This window comes from Python bivittatus, unplaced genomic scaffold (assembly GCF_059951505.1).
Source record: "Python bivittatus isolate LINGU-HERP-01145 unplaced genomic scaffold, Pbiv_v1 ctg000480_np1212, whole genome shotgun sequence".
Classification (NCBI taxonomy): domain Eukaryota; kingdom Metazoa; phylum Chordata; class Lepidosauria; order Squamata; family Pythonidae; genus Python; species Python bivittatus.
Genome location: NW_028277075.1, coordinates 81,015,101 through 81,027,781, shown reverse-complemented (window position 1 = coordinate 81,027,781; position 12,681 = coordinate 81,015,101). Strand labels below are relative to the sequence as shown.

Genomic DNA, 12,681 nt, shown 5'->3' with positions numbered 1-12,681 from the left:
CAAAGAGCTGTCAAAGGACACCAGAAACAAAATTGTAGACCTGCACCAGGCTGGGAAGACTGAATCTGCAATAGGCAAGCAGCTTGGTGTGAAGAAATCAACTGTAGGAGCAATAATTAGAAAATGGAAGACATACAAGACCACTGATAATCTCCCTTGATCTGGGGCTCCATGCAAGATCTCACCCTGTGGGGTCTAAATGATCACAAGAACTGTGAGCAAAAATCCCAGAACCACATGGGGGGACCTAGTGAATGACCTGCAGAGAGCTGGGACCAAAGTAACAAAGGATACCATCAGTAACACACTACCCTGCCAGGGACTCAAATCCTGCAGTGCCAGACGTGTCCCCCTGCTTAAGCCAGTACATGTCCGGGCCTGTCTGAAGTTTGCTAGAGAGCATTTGGATGATCCAGAAGAGGATTGGGAGAATGTCATATGGTCAGATGAAACCAAAGTAGAATGTTTTGGTCTAAACTCAACTCTTCATGTTTGGAGGAGAGAGAATGCTGAGTTGCATCCAAAGAACACCATACCTCCTGTGAAGCATGGGGGTGGAAACATCATGCTTTGGGGCTGTTTTTCTGCAAAGGGACCAGGACGACTGATCCGTGTAAAGGAAAGAATGAATGGGGCCATGTATCGTGAGATTTTGAGTGAACACCTCCTTCCATCAGCAAGGGCATTGAAGATGAAACGTGGCTGGGTCTTTCAGCATGACAATGATCCCAAACACACTGCCCGGGCAACGAAGGAGTGGCTTCGTAAGAAGCATTTCAAGGTCCTGGAGTGGCCTAGCCAGTCTCCAGATCTCAACCCCATGGAAAACCTTTGGAGGGAGTTGAAAGTCCGTGTTGCCCAGCGACAGCCCCAAAACATCACTGCTCTAGAGGAGATCTGCATGGAGGAATGGGCCAAAATACCAGCAACAGTGTGTGAAAACCTTGTGAAGACTTACAGAAAACGTTTGACCTCTGTCATTGCCAACAAAGGATATATACCAAAGTATTGAGATGAACTTTTGATATTGACCAAACACTTATTTTCCACCATGATTTGCAAATAAATTCTTTAAAAATCAGACAATGTGATTTTCTGGATTTTTTCCCCCATTTTGTCTCTCACAGTTGAGGTATACCTATGATGAAAATTACAGGCCTCTCTCATCTTTTTAAGTGGGAGAACTTGCACAATTGGTGGCTGACTAAATACTTTTTTGCCCCACTGTATTTACTTCCTGCAAAAAATATAAAATCTGTCAACTATATGTGAAAAATATTCTGGAATTTAGCTATGAATAAATCAAGATTTTTCTTTCAATCATGGCCAATATTATGTGCTATAAGATTTTTGCATAAATTTGATGCACAAAAACCAATAATCTTAAGCAACACTGTAAAATGCTCAAGGGGGACAGAGATCCTGTATATCTAGTTTAATTATAATCCTGAATATTATTCTATTAAATTCAACATGCTGTTTACAACTCCCAGTAAAGGGTACTGAAGAAAATTATGATCAATGAGAAGTTTTCTTTTCCCAGAATAAAAGTGGGAAATACAAGCACTTAAAAAAAACTCTTAACATATTGAGCTGTTAGCTAAATCCTGCCTCAGCTACATGTGTGTGCTTCACTTTGACATTATTTTAGCACACATTCCACCAAGGAAAAATGTTACAATGGTTTACTTTCATTAATAAAATGAGAAACAGGTAACTGGTTGCAAAGGGATTATTCAACTTTACTTACTGATTAGGGGTTCCAGGTGGAGAACGGGATGGTAAACTTTGAGTTTCTAACCTGTCATCAGACAATGAATTTCTGCTGACAACCTCCCAGTCCATCCCACTTATCAATTTGCGAGCCAAAGGTTTACTTGGGGATCTAAAACAAATTTACACAAAATTACTAGAATGATGTATCTGAAAATTCAGTGAGGAAACTATTGGAAATTGAAATAAAAAGAAAATAAAACTAGCCCTTCTCTGCATAGGTACTGATATGCAGTGCATGTTATTTGACCATTTCTTCCAAAGACAGAAATAGGACTATTCACATGAGAACAAAGCAAAATGGAATGAGAAAAAGGATAACTAAAGACAGTAGATTATCCATATTGGCCCTTTCTACCGTAATTCTGTACTTTACTGCTAAGGGCTGAGAAGCATCTACAGTGCCACATACGGGAGGAGGAAAGCCATTTGCGAAAGAAAGCATGCTTTTCTTTTCTCTTTCCTTTTCCTTAACTCCAAATTATCCCTTCTTTGCAATTACTTGCATAGTTTACAGCTACATTCAAAGCAAACAACTTGCAAAAGAGAAGTCCAACCAACTGTACATTATTATAAATAGTATGGACACAAAATCCAAACTTTTCAAAGCATTCTACTTTAAAGTTACAAGCAGTGCTGAAATTTGAGAGCTGCAAATACAGTGAGCACATGCAACATAAAAAATAAAAGACACGTGATGCATTTGTGTGTTAAAAAAGCTCCAGCTCTGTTTAAAATTTAAGAATTTTTACTGACTTAGCTGAACCACAGCTGAATCTGACAATTTTTTAAAAATCTAGCAACAATGTAGCTATGCAAAATACAAGTGATTACAGATTTTTCAACAATTCACAGAAACTGATTTAAATGGAGTGTGATGCATAGACTCCAGATGCATAAATCATAGATTTATCTAATATAACCAATATAACACCAACTATATTTATTTACAGTTACGCAGATTTCTAGCATCCATGTTACTAGCTCAAATTTTATTCTTTTCTAGAGAAAGGATTTTTTAAAGTTTAAAAAAACAACAAAGCAACTACCATACTGCTATGAGTTAAAACATTTCTATATTGCTTTTAAGGACAACAGGGATAAGCACTGTTTTCTACAAAATTTGATCTGCTCATTCGAAATATAAGGAAAAATGACAGCCTGGATAAAAATGTTACCAACTTTTTGCAGATTAAATGAGCTTGCACTTTCTTTCTAGGAATGATGTAACTCCTTGGAAAACTCACCTTAATGATCAAACAGAAAGTTGCTTCTGTAACTTGTGCTTTCTGTAACTTGTTAAGCCAGGCAAAAACAGTCAACTGTCAAACTACATTTTGAGCACTTCATTATTAAATGTTTAAAACTCACAGTCCCACCCACTCACGCCTGTTACCAAAACTTCCTGTTCTTTGTGGAAATTTCAAAGAAACAGTTACCACATTGCAGCAATATATCTTCCACTGCCACAGCTCTATAGTTTCCTCTTCTAATATCTATATCCATAAGAACATTTAATAGTTAAATTGCTTTATTTACTTGGGTCACTTTTGGCAAAAATAAGAATTGCAGTAATTCATTTGATCTCTCAAGTGGTATAACCCAATGGCTTCAACAAGAAAGAGGTGAACAACAAAATAATGGAAACATGATGCAAAGCATGAGTACCAACAGTTGCATTACATTTTATCTGCTGTTTCAGATTATATTTTGCTATAAAAGTGTACGATTTCCTTTATTTACAGATAAGGGGCAGAGAACACCTGGACTTTAGGATGCAAGATCATGCCATTATTTAGCCTAAATTATCATATATACAACCTTAAATATTTTTAGGAAGCAAGTTCTATTGAATTCAATGAGTCTGGTTTTTGCTCAAACATGCACATTCAGGATTTGTGTAAAGATTAGTCTCTCTGCTCTCTGCTGGCTACCATCCTCTGACATACGCATGGGAAGGGACTTGCATGTGTTTACTGCAATTCCTATATGTCTTTTCATAAAGTATGGCCTTGACATCTCCAATACATCTTTCTCTCTGGAAAACCCATTTCAAAAGACATCTGTTTCTTTGTGTTCTACCACAAAACTTTTTCTGGATTTCTAGGCTAAGTGTACTTTCTAGGGATTGTGATTAACAACTAGCTTCTGAAATCCATAGCCTGGCTCTGGTTCCTTTTTTCTTCATCTGCTCTACATGGTCTAGGAATGCTTCTCTCTTTGAATTTACACTGAGGATCCATTTCACTCCTTCTTCATCTTGGTAGATGAAGCTTTTCACTCAGTTCTGCCTGCCTGATTTTCTTGGTGGTTTCCTCCTCCTCTCTCTTCATCTGCCAGAATGCAACAAAGCTACCTTGGCTCTCTGCTGCTTTCCTGCTTTTTCTCACTTTCTCCTAAGACAATCTTCAATAATGTGACTATAATTTTGTTTTTTATTGCCTTTTCCTATTTTTTTCTGAGTTAATTCCTGAAATCACTTCTCTGTTTTTGCTACTAGGAACCATACAGGGGTGCTTTACAATCTAGTTCATGGTGTATAATTTTTTGGTGGCCAGGGATTGCACTTATTTTTTTCTGAGAAAGTGAGGTCCTGAGAAAATGAGCAAGGCCATGTCAGTCCATTCTATTTTTATTGGGGTGATGGGGGGGAGGGGTTTGACCTTTTTATTCAGACTTAAATTATTGTTTCTATTGGTAGAAAATGCTAGGAAACTATATTGTTAATTTTTGGCAATTGATCTAGGTAAGCAATTCAAAAATGCTCCACAGTATCTCTCCTATTACTTTTGAAATATACCAGTTTCTGGGCAAGTCTGTGACCCAGTTAGAATAGTGTCAGGAGTTGGAGATATTCTAGAGCAGTGCTTCCCAAAATTGAGTAAAAGTGTTTTTTTCTTTGGGTAACAATACACGGATCCATTCACAACAGGAACATTTAAACTGACTTAAAGATTGCCACATATACTAAAATGTATTTGAAAATCTCTCAAAGTATTCCTATTAAGACGAAAATCGATGAAATTACCAATGGTAATTTGTTGAAACGACATAAAGATCATTCAGTGATCTTGTCTTTATAACGCAGGTAGTCCTTGAGTTACAACCATACATTCAGCAACCATTCAAAGTTACAATTGTTGAAGGGAGTGACTTACAACTGGTCCTTCAATTTCCAGCCACTGCAGAACCCCTGCGGTCATGTGAACAAAATTCAGATGCTTGGCAACCAGCTCGCACTTATGACTGGTTGCAGAGTCCTGCGATCACGTGATCACCATTTGAAACCTTCCCTGCTGGCTTCCCACAAGCAAAATCAATGGGGAAGCTGGCAGGGGAGGTTGCAAGTCACTCAAGTCTCCACTACCCACCCCAGCTTTTCTTAGCTTTCTTGCATGCACCGCACCCTCCTTCCCCCCTTCACTCGCATGCATGAACCCACCAGTGCCCTCCTTCCCCCCCCGAGTTTTGGGTAATGAAGGAAAAAGTTTGGGAAGCACTGTTCTAGAGGAAGTTAATTGGGCAAATAGAGAATATAGGTTCACCATGTGTAAAGGCATACAACCATCCCTTCATGCAATTCCAAATCTTTGCTGATCAGGATTTCCATCATGTCTTATTCATCAATGCTGAAAGCCAATGAAGAATCTTGACCAGCTGGCATGTCTCCCAGGGAAGTATGGCAGCAAACCCGGTCCTGCTTCCTCCTAATTTTATGTGGCAAGAGAACTTCTATATAAGGTTGTTATACCCAATCACGTAAGAGTAAGGAGAATCTAAATAAGAGGTTATATAAATATGTTCATCATACTGGATGCAAGTCACTTAAAATTGCTTACCTGGCAAACACCCTGTCCTTGTTTGCCCTTTCCTTGCCATACTGTACAGACTGGACCTCTGTTCTCCCACTGAAAGGGAATTATAATATTGAGATTGTAAAGAAAAATAAGTAGAGTACTTTATTTGTCTAATATAAGAAAACAGAGTAACATTCCAAACCTAAGAGTAAAATTTATAATTGCTGTATTGCCAACAGTGAACAAACAATGAGACCATCTATCTGTAATCCTACAAATGATCTTAATGCATAGTTCATATCTGTATGATTACCTCAATTGTATTGCATTTAGGGAGGTCTATCACTGAATTTATCTAAGCCTTTAAAAGTGTCAGAGAACACCATCACTACAAATATAACTTATAGTCAAGTATTTCTAAGTGAAAAATTCTGTGGCCTGAACACTGCTTTAATGGTCTCATTTCCATGATAATTACAGCAAGTCTTGGCACTACCTATTTCCCTCCTTGGTGTGACTACACAAAGCAGTTAATAAGTTTTCAATCCCATTTTAGACTGTAGCCAAGCTGACAGCGAAACCCCCCCAATCACCATTGAAGAACTGTTATTTATTCTGTAGCCCAATGCAGTTCAGACTAAACTAGTCCTTTTTCAGGGGTGCTATGTTTATGAAGCAACCTCAGCTTTCAAACAAAATTCATTAGTCAGAAATGTGCTTGGGTGTAGTGTGGGTGAGTAATCTGTGGACCCAGGACTGAACGTTCCTGAAGTCGTCTTTTTGTATCCCTAGGAGCCATGTCTCTGCTAAAACCTGAGAGGAGTTTCCTGTCATACAGAAGAAATACGAAAACTGTAGGGTAAGGCCAAAGTACACAAATCAGTTTAAAAAACAAACATACAAAGAAAACCTCCAAATTTTCCTCCTGCACCCAACCTTATCTATGCATATATGCGTACTCCCAAAAATGTTAATTGTGATTCTTGGCCACCAAAAGATTTTGCACATCTTTGGGCTACAGAATTAAGAATATGTTATTTCAGCAGCAATTTTATGTTAAGTCTTCAACTGTAACATTTATTTTATTATTCTTATATAAACACATGTAATATGGATTCAACTTACCAGTACCGAAACTTTGATCCTAAAGTAAAATAATGTGCAAAAAAGTTCTTCTGAGGTGGCAGTGGTCTGTCCAACCGGAAAAAGGTGTGATGTTCTACACAAGCTTTCCATAAATTTTTACATGCTCGATAATTCACCATGTTGAACCCCAATAAAGTTTCTCTAGATTCATGCTAGAAGGAAAAGATTAATATTTGTTAATCAGTTCCAAAGGACCCAGTGTGTACTATATGTAAGATGGAGATACCACACGTATCATATAAATATTATTGCTTCACAACAACCCCCCCACCCATACATGCATCTTCAAATTGGTAAAGTTTGGTAAAGGATTCACTAGAATGAACCCAAATGGAGGTTTCTGCCTAGTAAGCACAAAGAGAGTAAATAAACCCAAGTTTTCCTTTCCATCCCCCTCAATCTATGTAATTTGTCTGCCATGGATGATCTATTAGCTGCCAGCTGTTAATGCTCAGAAGCAATTATTAGCTTCCTATCTTCCTAAGCAAGAGCTTCTGTTTTCCTACTACCTAGGAATTATGGCAGAAACATTGCTAGATTACTAGTGACAACATTCAGTAGACAGGAACCAAAGGTACTGGAAGGTGAAAGGCCAACCTATCCAGGAAGAAGGTTTTGTGGCTGCACTCACAGATTGATGACAACAGATTGCAGCATTTTTTATCTTAGAGAATACTTCCTCCCCCCAAAAGGAGGCTATCAGCAACTTCAGAGAGCCTCTTATCATCAGGATACTATAAGCAAGACATGTATGGCCTATTTCCCTAACCCTACCCTCTCCCTACCTCCATGCACAAAGAATAATTTCAGCCAAATTACTATGTTAAAAATATCTAACCTAAGCATACACTTGTAAAGTTATATACAGTGCATTCGGAAAGTATGCAGACCCCCTTCACTTTTTTCAATTTTGTTATGTTGCAGCCTGACACTATAATCGTTCAAATTCATTTTTTTTCTCATTAATCCACACTCAGTACCCCATAATGATAAAGTGAAAACAGAATTTTAGAAATGTCTGTAAATTTATTAAAAAGGAAAAACTGAAATATCACATTGGCATAAGTATTCAGACCCTTTGCCACAACACTTGAAATTTAGCTCAGGTGCCTCCCATTTCTCTTGATCATTGCTGAGCTGTTTCTACATCTTGATTGGAGTCCACCTGTGGTGAATTAAATTGATTGGACATGATTTGGAAAGGCACACACCTCTCTATAGAAGGCCTCACAGCTGAACATGCATCCCGTATCAGAGCAAAAGCCATGATGTCAAAGGAACTGCCTGCAGAGCTCAGAGACAGGATTATTGCAAGGCACAGATCTGGGGAAGGCTACAAAAAAATTTCTGCTGCACTGAAGGTTCCCAAGAGCACAGTGGCCTCCATAATTCTCAAATGGAAGAAGTTTGGAACAATCAGGACTCTTCCAAGAGCTGGTTGCCCAGCCAAACTGAGCAATCAGGGGAGAAGAGCCTTAGTAAGAGAGGTGAACAAGAACCCAACGGTCACTCTGACTGAGCTCCAGAGATCTTATGTGGAGATGGGACAAAGCTCCAGAAGGACAACCATCACTGCAGCCCTCCACCGATCTGGGCTTTCTGGCAGATTGGCTAGACGGAAGCCTCTCCTCAGTGCAAAACACATGAAAGCCCGCTTGGAGTTTGCAAAAAGGCACCTGAAGGACTCTCAGACTGTGAGGAACAAGATTCTCTGGTCTGATGAAACCAAGTTTGAACTGTTTGGCCTCAATTCTAAAACAGGCACCGCTCATCACCTGCCCAATACCATCCCAACAGTGAAGCATGGTGGTGGGAGCATCATGCTATGGGGGTGTTTTTCAGCAGCAGGGACTGGGAGACTGGTAAGGGATGAGGGAAAGCTGAGTGGAGCAAAGTACAGAGATATCCTCAATGAAAACCTGCGCTCAGGACCTCAGACTGGGCCGAAGGTTCACCTTCCAACATGACAATGATCCTAAGCACACAGCCAAGACAACACAGGAATGGCTTAGCGACAACTCTGTGAACATCCTAGAGTGGTCCAGCCAGAGCTCTGACTTGAACCCTATTGAACATCTCTGGAGAGGCCTGAAAATGGCTGTCCACCGACGGTCCCCATCCAACCTGATTGAGCTTGAGAGGATTTACAAAGAAGAATGGCAGAAAATCCCCCAATCCAGGTGTGCAAAGCTTGTCAAGTCATTCTGAAAGAGACTTGAGGCTGTAATTGCTGCCAAAGGTGCTTCAACAAAGTACTGAGTAAAGGCTCTGAATACTTATGCCAATGTGATATTTCAGTTTTTCCTTTTTAATAAATTTACAGACATTTCTAAAATTCTGTTTTCACTTTATCATTATGGGGTACTGAGTATAGATTAATAAGAAAAAAAATGAATTTGAACAATTGTAGTATCAGGCTGCAACATAACAAAATTGAAAAATGTAAAGAGGGTCTGAATGCTTTCCGAATACACTGTACTATCTACCATTAGACAATTAGAAAATTAACATATTTTGATATTTTAATAAGGTATGAAACTCTAAAGAGAACATTTTCAAAATAAAATATAATTTAATATAAAGTATATGAATTAGCAGTATCAGTGCTTACCAATTCTTTTCTAAGTTGAATGAAAAACTGTTTGCACTTAAAAGAAATTTTTATGATCTTCAACCTAATGAAATAAAAATCAAAATGAGCTAATCTTTCTTTCAGATGTATTAGTTGGATAAGGATGGTAAGTATATTCAACATTCACAAGAAAAATATCCATCATTTCATTTACCTGTGTAAACCTGTTCTAAATTTTATTACCGTAGCACTTTACCTCAAAGAAGACTATTTATTCAATTTATTCATTTTATATTCAATTTCAAGACTATTTACTCAATTTGAATTCAAAGAATTCAATTTATATGGGCCACCCATCTCTTAAGTTTATCAAGATATGATAAATTATTTCTACATACAAAAGCTATGAATGCAGGAAATAGTCCAGGCAACAAATAAACTATAGATTCCCATCTTGAATAGTACATTATTGTCACTGGAAAATACCACACCGATGCATGAAAAACAGGGACAAAAATTATTTAAACCCATTTAAATCATGAGCAAGGTAACATTTTTAAAAAGTTACATAATCTCTAATACTATAGTTCTACATTGGCCTGATAACTGGAGCAGATAATTAAGTCAACAAGTGGGCCAGGGATGGGGATGGTGTATCCATCCTGACCCTACTTGATCTCTTCGCTGTTTTTGATACCATCAGTCATGGTATTCTTCTGAGCCAGCTGGTTCTCCTCCTCTCTCCAAGACCAGTTCCATTTGGTGTTGATGAGGGGCAGGATAGGGAGGGGAGAAGTCCAGTCCTAGGCCTTTGTTCTGTCAAGTGCAGCAAGGCTCAACTCTCTCCCTGCTCCTATTTAACATTTACATGAAACCACTGGGTGAGGTCATCTATCGGCATAGGGTTAAGCACCATTAGTATGCTGATGATACTCAGCTATACATCTCTGCCCTGGGCCCCCCAAGTGATGCCTGGCGATTTCCCAATGCCTGGAGGCTATATGGGCCTGGATGGGGAAGAATTGGCTTTGGTTCAACCCTGACAAGACCAGTTGGCTGTGGGTTTTAGGAGCCCCCATATCTGGTGATTTGACATATTTAACTCTGGCCAAGGTGACATTCCTCCAGTCAGAGCTGGGGCGCCATCTGAGGGTTCTCCTGGACTCTTGACTCCGGCTCAAAGAGAAACAAATACATTTTGTGTGCCCAGCTGCGCCATTTCCTAGATCGAGGGGCACTGCTCACAATCACAATCACTCATGCTTTAGTTACCTCCCAACTGGACTATTACAATGCACTTTGCATGGGTCTGCCCTTGAAGAACATTTGGAAAATGCAATTGGTCCAGAATGCACAATATTGAATGCTGACACTGAGAGTTGATAAAAAAATTAGTCCGACATGTTTTAGCCCCCCAAAATTTAATACATAAATCCTGCAGCAGAAGTAGTATAAAAATATACTGTATCTTACAATGCTGAGCCTTTTTTTTTTTTTACATAATTCTTGGTATACAATAATACCAGTTGTAAATATCAAAAAGGTGACCAACTTAGATCTTATGTATACTTAAAAACCAAAGCTATCACTTTGTAGTACAGGTGGTCCTCATTTAACAACCATCATCCAGTGACCATTCAAATTTATGACCGCACAGAACAACTGGTAGTTATGACCAGCTTACATACTTACAGCTATGACAGTGTCCACAGTCATGTGATTGCGATTTGTAATGTTCCCTGCCAGCTTCTGACAAGAAGAGTCAATGGGGAAGCCAGCAAGAAGTCACAAGTCACGGTCACATGAGGTTCTCACTTAACTTACAACCATGTTGCTTAACGACAGAAGTTCTAGTCCCAATTAGCATTGTTAAGCAAGGACTACCTGTACATAGGAAGTAATAATGCTTGTAAAAGATATCCTTACCATGGAAAGGTGTTAATTCGTACCCTGTTCTTATAAATGAGTATGCCTCCTGACATTACTCCAATCATAATTTCATTATTACTTTGATCCTATAAAAAGAACAGGAAAAAGATGAATACTTATTCATTTTCTCTTTTCTTGTGTGAAATATTACAACTTTTATTATCTGTAAAGAAACAATATGTCTTCCTTGATAAGTCTCTAATGTCTATTTGCATTAAGGAAAACATTTTTTAACTTAACATCATATTCTGCCTCTTCTGCTTTCCCTATACTCTCACTATCAACCAATGTTTTAAGGCTCTCCTGGTATTTTCCCTTCAATAAAGAACAGATGCTCTAGTGTGCAACATACCTATGCAGTCTAGAAAGCATGGAAAAAAATAATAAAAATGGATCCTTACACATAGGCCTTATTTGTGTGTTACTATTGTATATCTATTTAAACACAGCTGATTTTGAGGACCTACCTTATGGAACAAAATAAGAATCATCACAAAACGTGGAATTATACAGTACCCTGCTATGTTATTATAATGTCTGTATAAGATTGCTTAAAGTTTGACCAAACTATATGCATCCATATTTAATCAGAATCATTAATATTAATTAATAATTAAATAAATAATCAGAAACCCAGCAGTGGCAAAGGTCTGGGCTAGATCCAGGAAGAACATAAATTCTAGTCCTCTCTTAGGCATGAAAGCTGGCTGGGTGACTTTGGGTCAATCACTTTCTCTCAGCCCAACCCAATTCCAGGGTTGTTGTTGTGAAGAAAATAGAAGGCATTAAGTATGTGTGTGACTTTAGTTCATCAAAAACAAAGGTGGGATAAAAATCTGATCATAAATAAAGAATAAAAATTGATCAGTATTGTTTCCATATTTAATATTGGAATAGTAAGGTACAAGTATTAATATTTAAGATATGCTTATTTGTAGCAACTGTAGTAATATCATGAACATAAATCAAGAATCTTTTCTTTCCTCCTGTATGTATGTACTCGTGCTTTTGCAAAAGTTGTAACACTACATTTGATGGAAAAACTATTGCTTCATTCTTCACTTTTACTCTGAGTTCAAAATCTTGATACAGCTATGGCAGGACAGGAAGAGATGATGCTGTAAAATACTAAATGTGACCCTCCCAAGAAATGTAATACTGTAACTGAACAATCTGATTAAGCATGGTTGTCTTTAAATGCCCTGATGCAGACACCATCACAATAGTATGCTATGTATAATAGGAAGTGGCTGCTAGCCTTCCTCCCAAATCTGTTCTCCCTCTTTTCTGGGCTTAAAGAAGGTTCAATATTTAATTGATTAACCAGCAAATATAATGTATTAAATTAGCTCTTATGACTAAGTTTATTACTCATACTGTAATCTTCCTTTTCTGATTAAAATATACGTTAAACACTGAATAAATACCCTTGATTCTATCATGAACTCTGAATTATGAGATCAC

At 38.1% G+C, this 12,681-nt stretch overlaps 1 protein-coding gene across 4 annotated transcripts in view; it reads right to left on the bottom strand.

The window, feature by feature from the left end:
* Positions 1–12,681, bottom strand: part of PTPN4 (protein tyrosine phosphatase non-receptor type 4) — a 107,597-nt gene that overhangs the window by 40,847 nt on the left and 54,069 nt on the right. For 2 of the 4 annotated variants that reach the window (XM_088146412.1, XM_088146413.1), the window contains exons 10-14: positions 11,215–11,303; positions 9,328–9,391; positions 6,696–6,868; positions 5,613–5,681; positions 1,751–1,885 (exon numbers count right to left, since the gene is read on the bottom strand). In XM_088146412.1, coding sequence (XP_088002538.1) covers positions 1,751–1,885; positions 5,613–5,681; positions 6,696–6,868; positions 9,328–9,391; positions 11,215–11,303 — 530 coding nt within the window. The remainder of the gene's footprint in view (positions 1–1,750; positions 1,886–5,612; positions 5,682–6,695; positions 6,869–9,327; positions 9,392–11,214; positions 11,304–12,681) is intronic. The other 2 variants (XM_088146414.1, XM_088146415.1) reach the window with 1 other exon arrangement.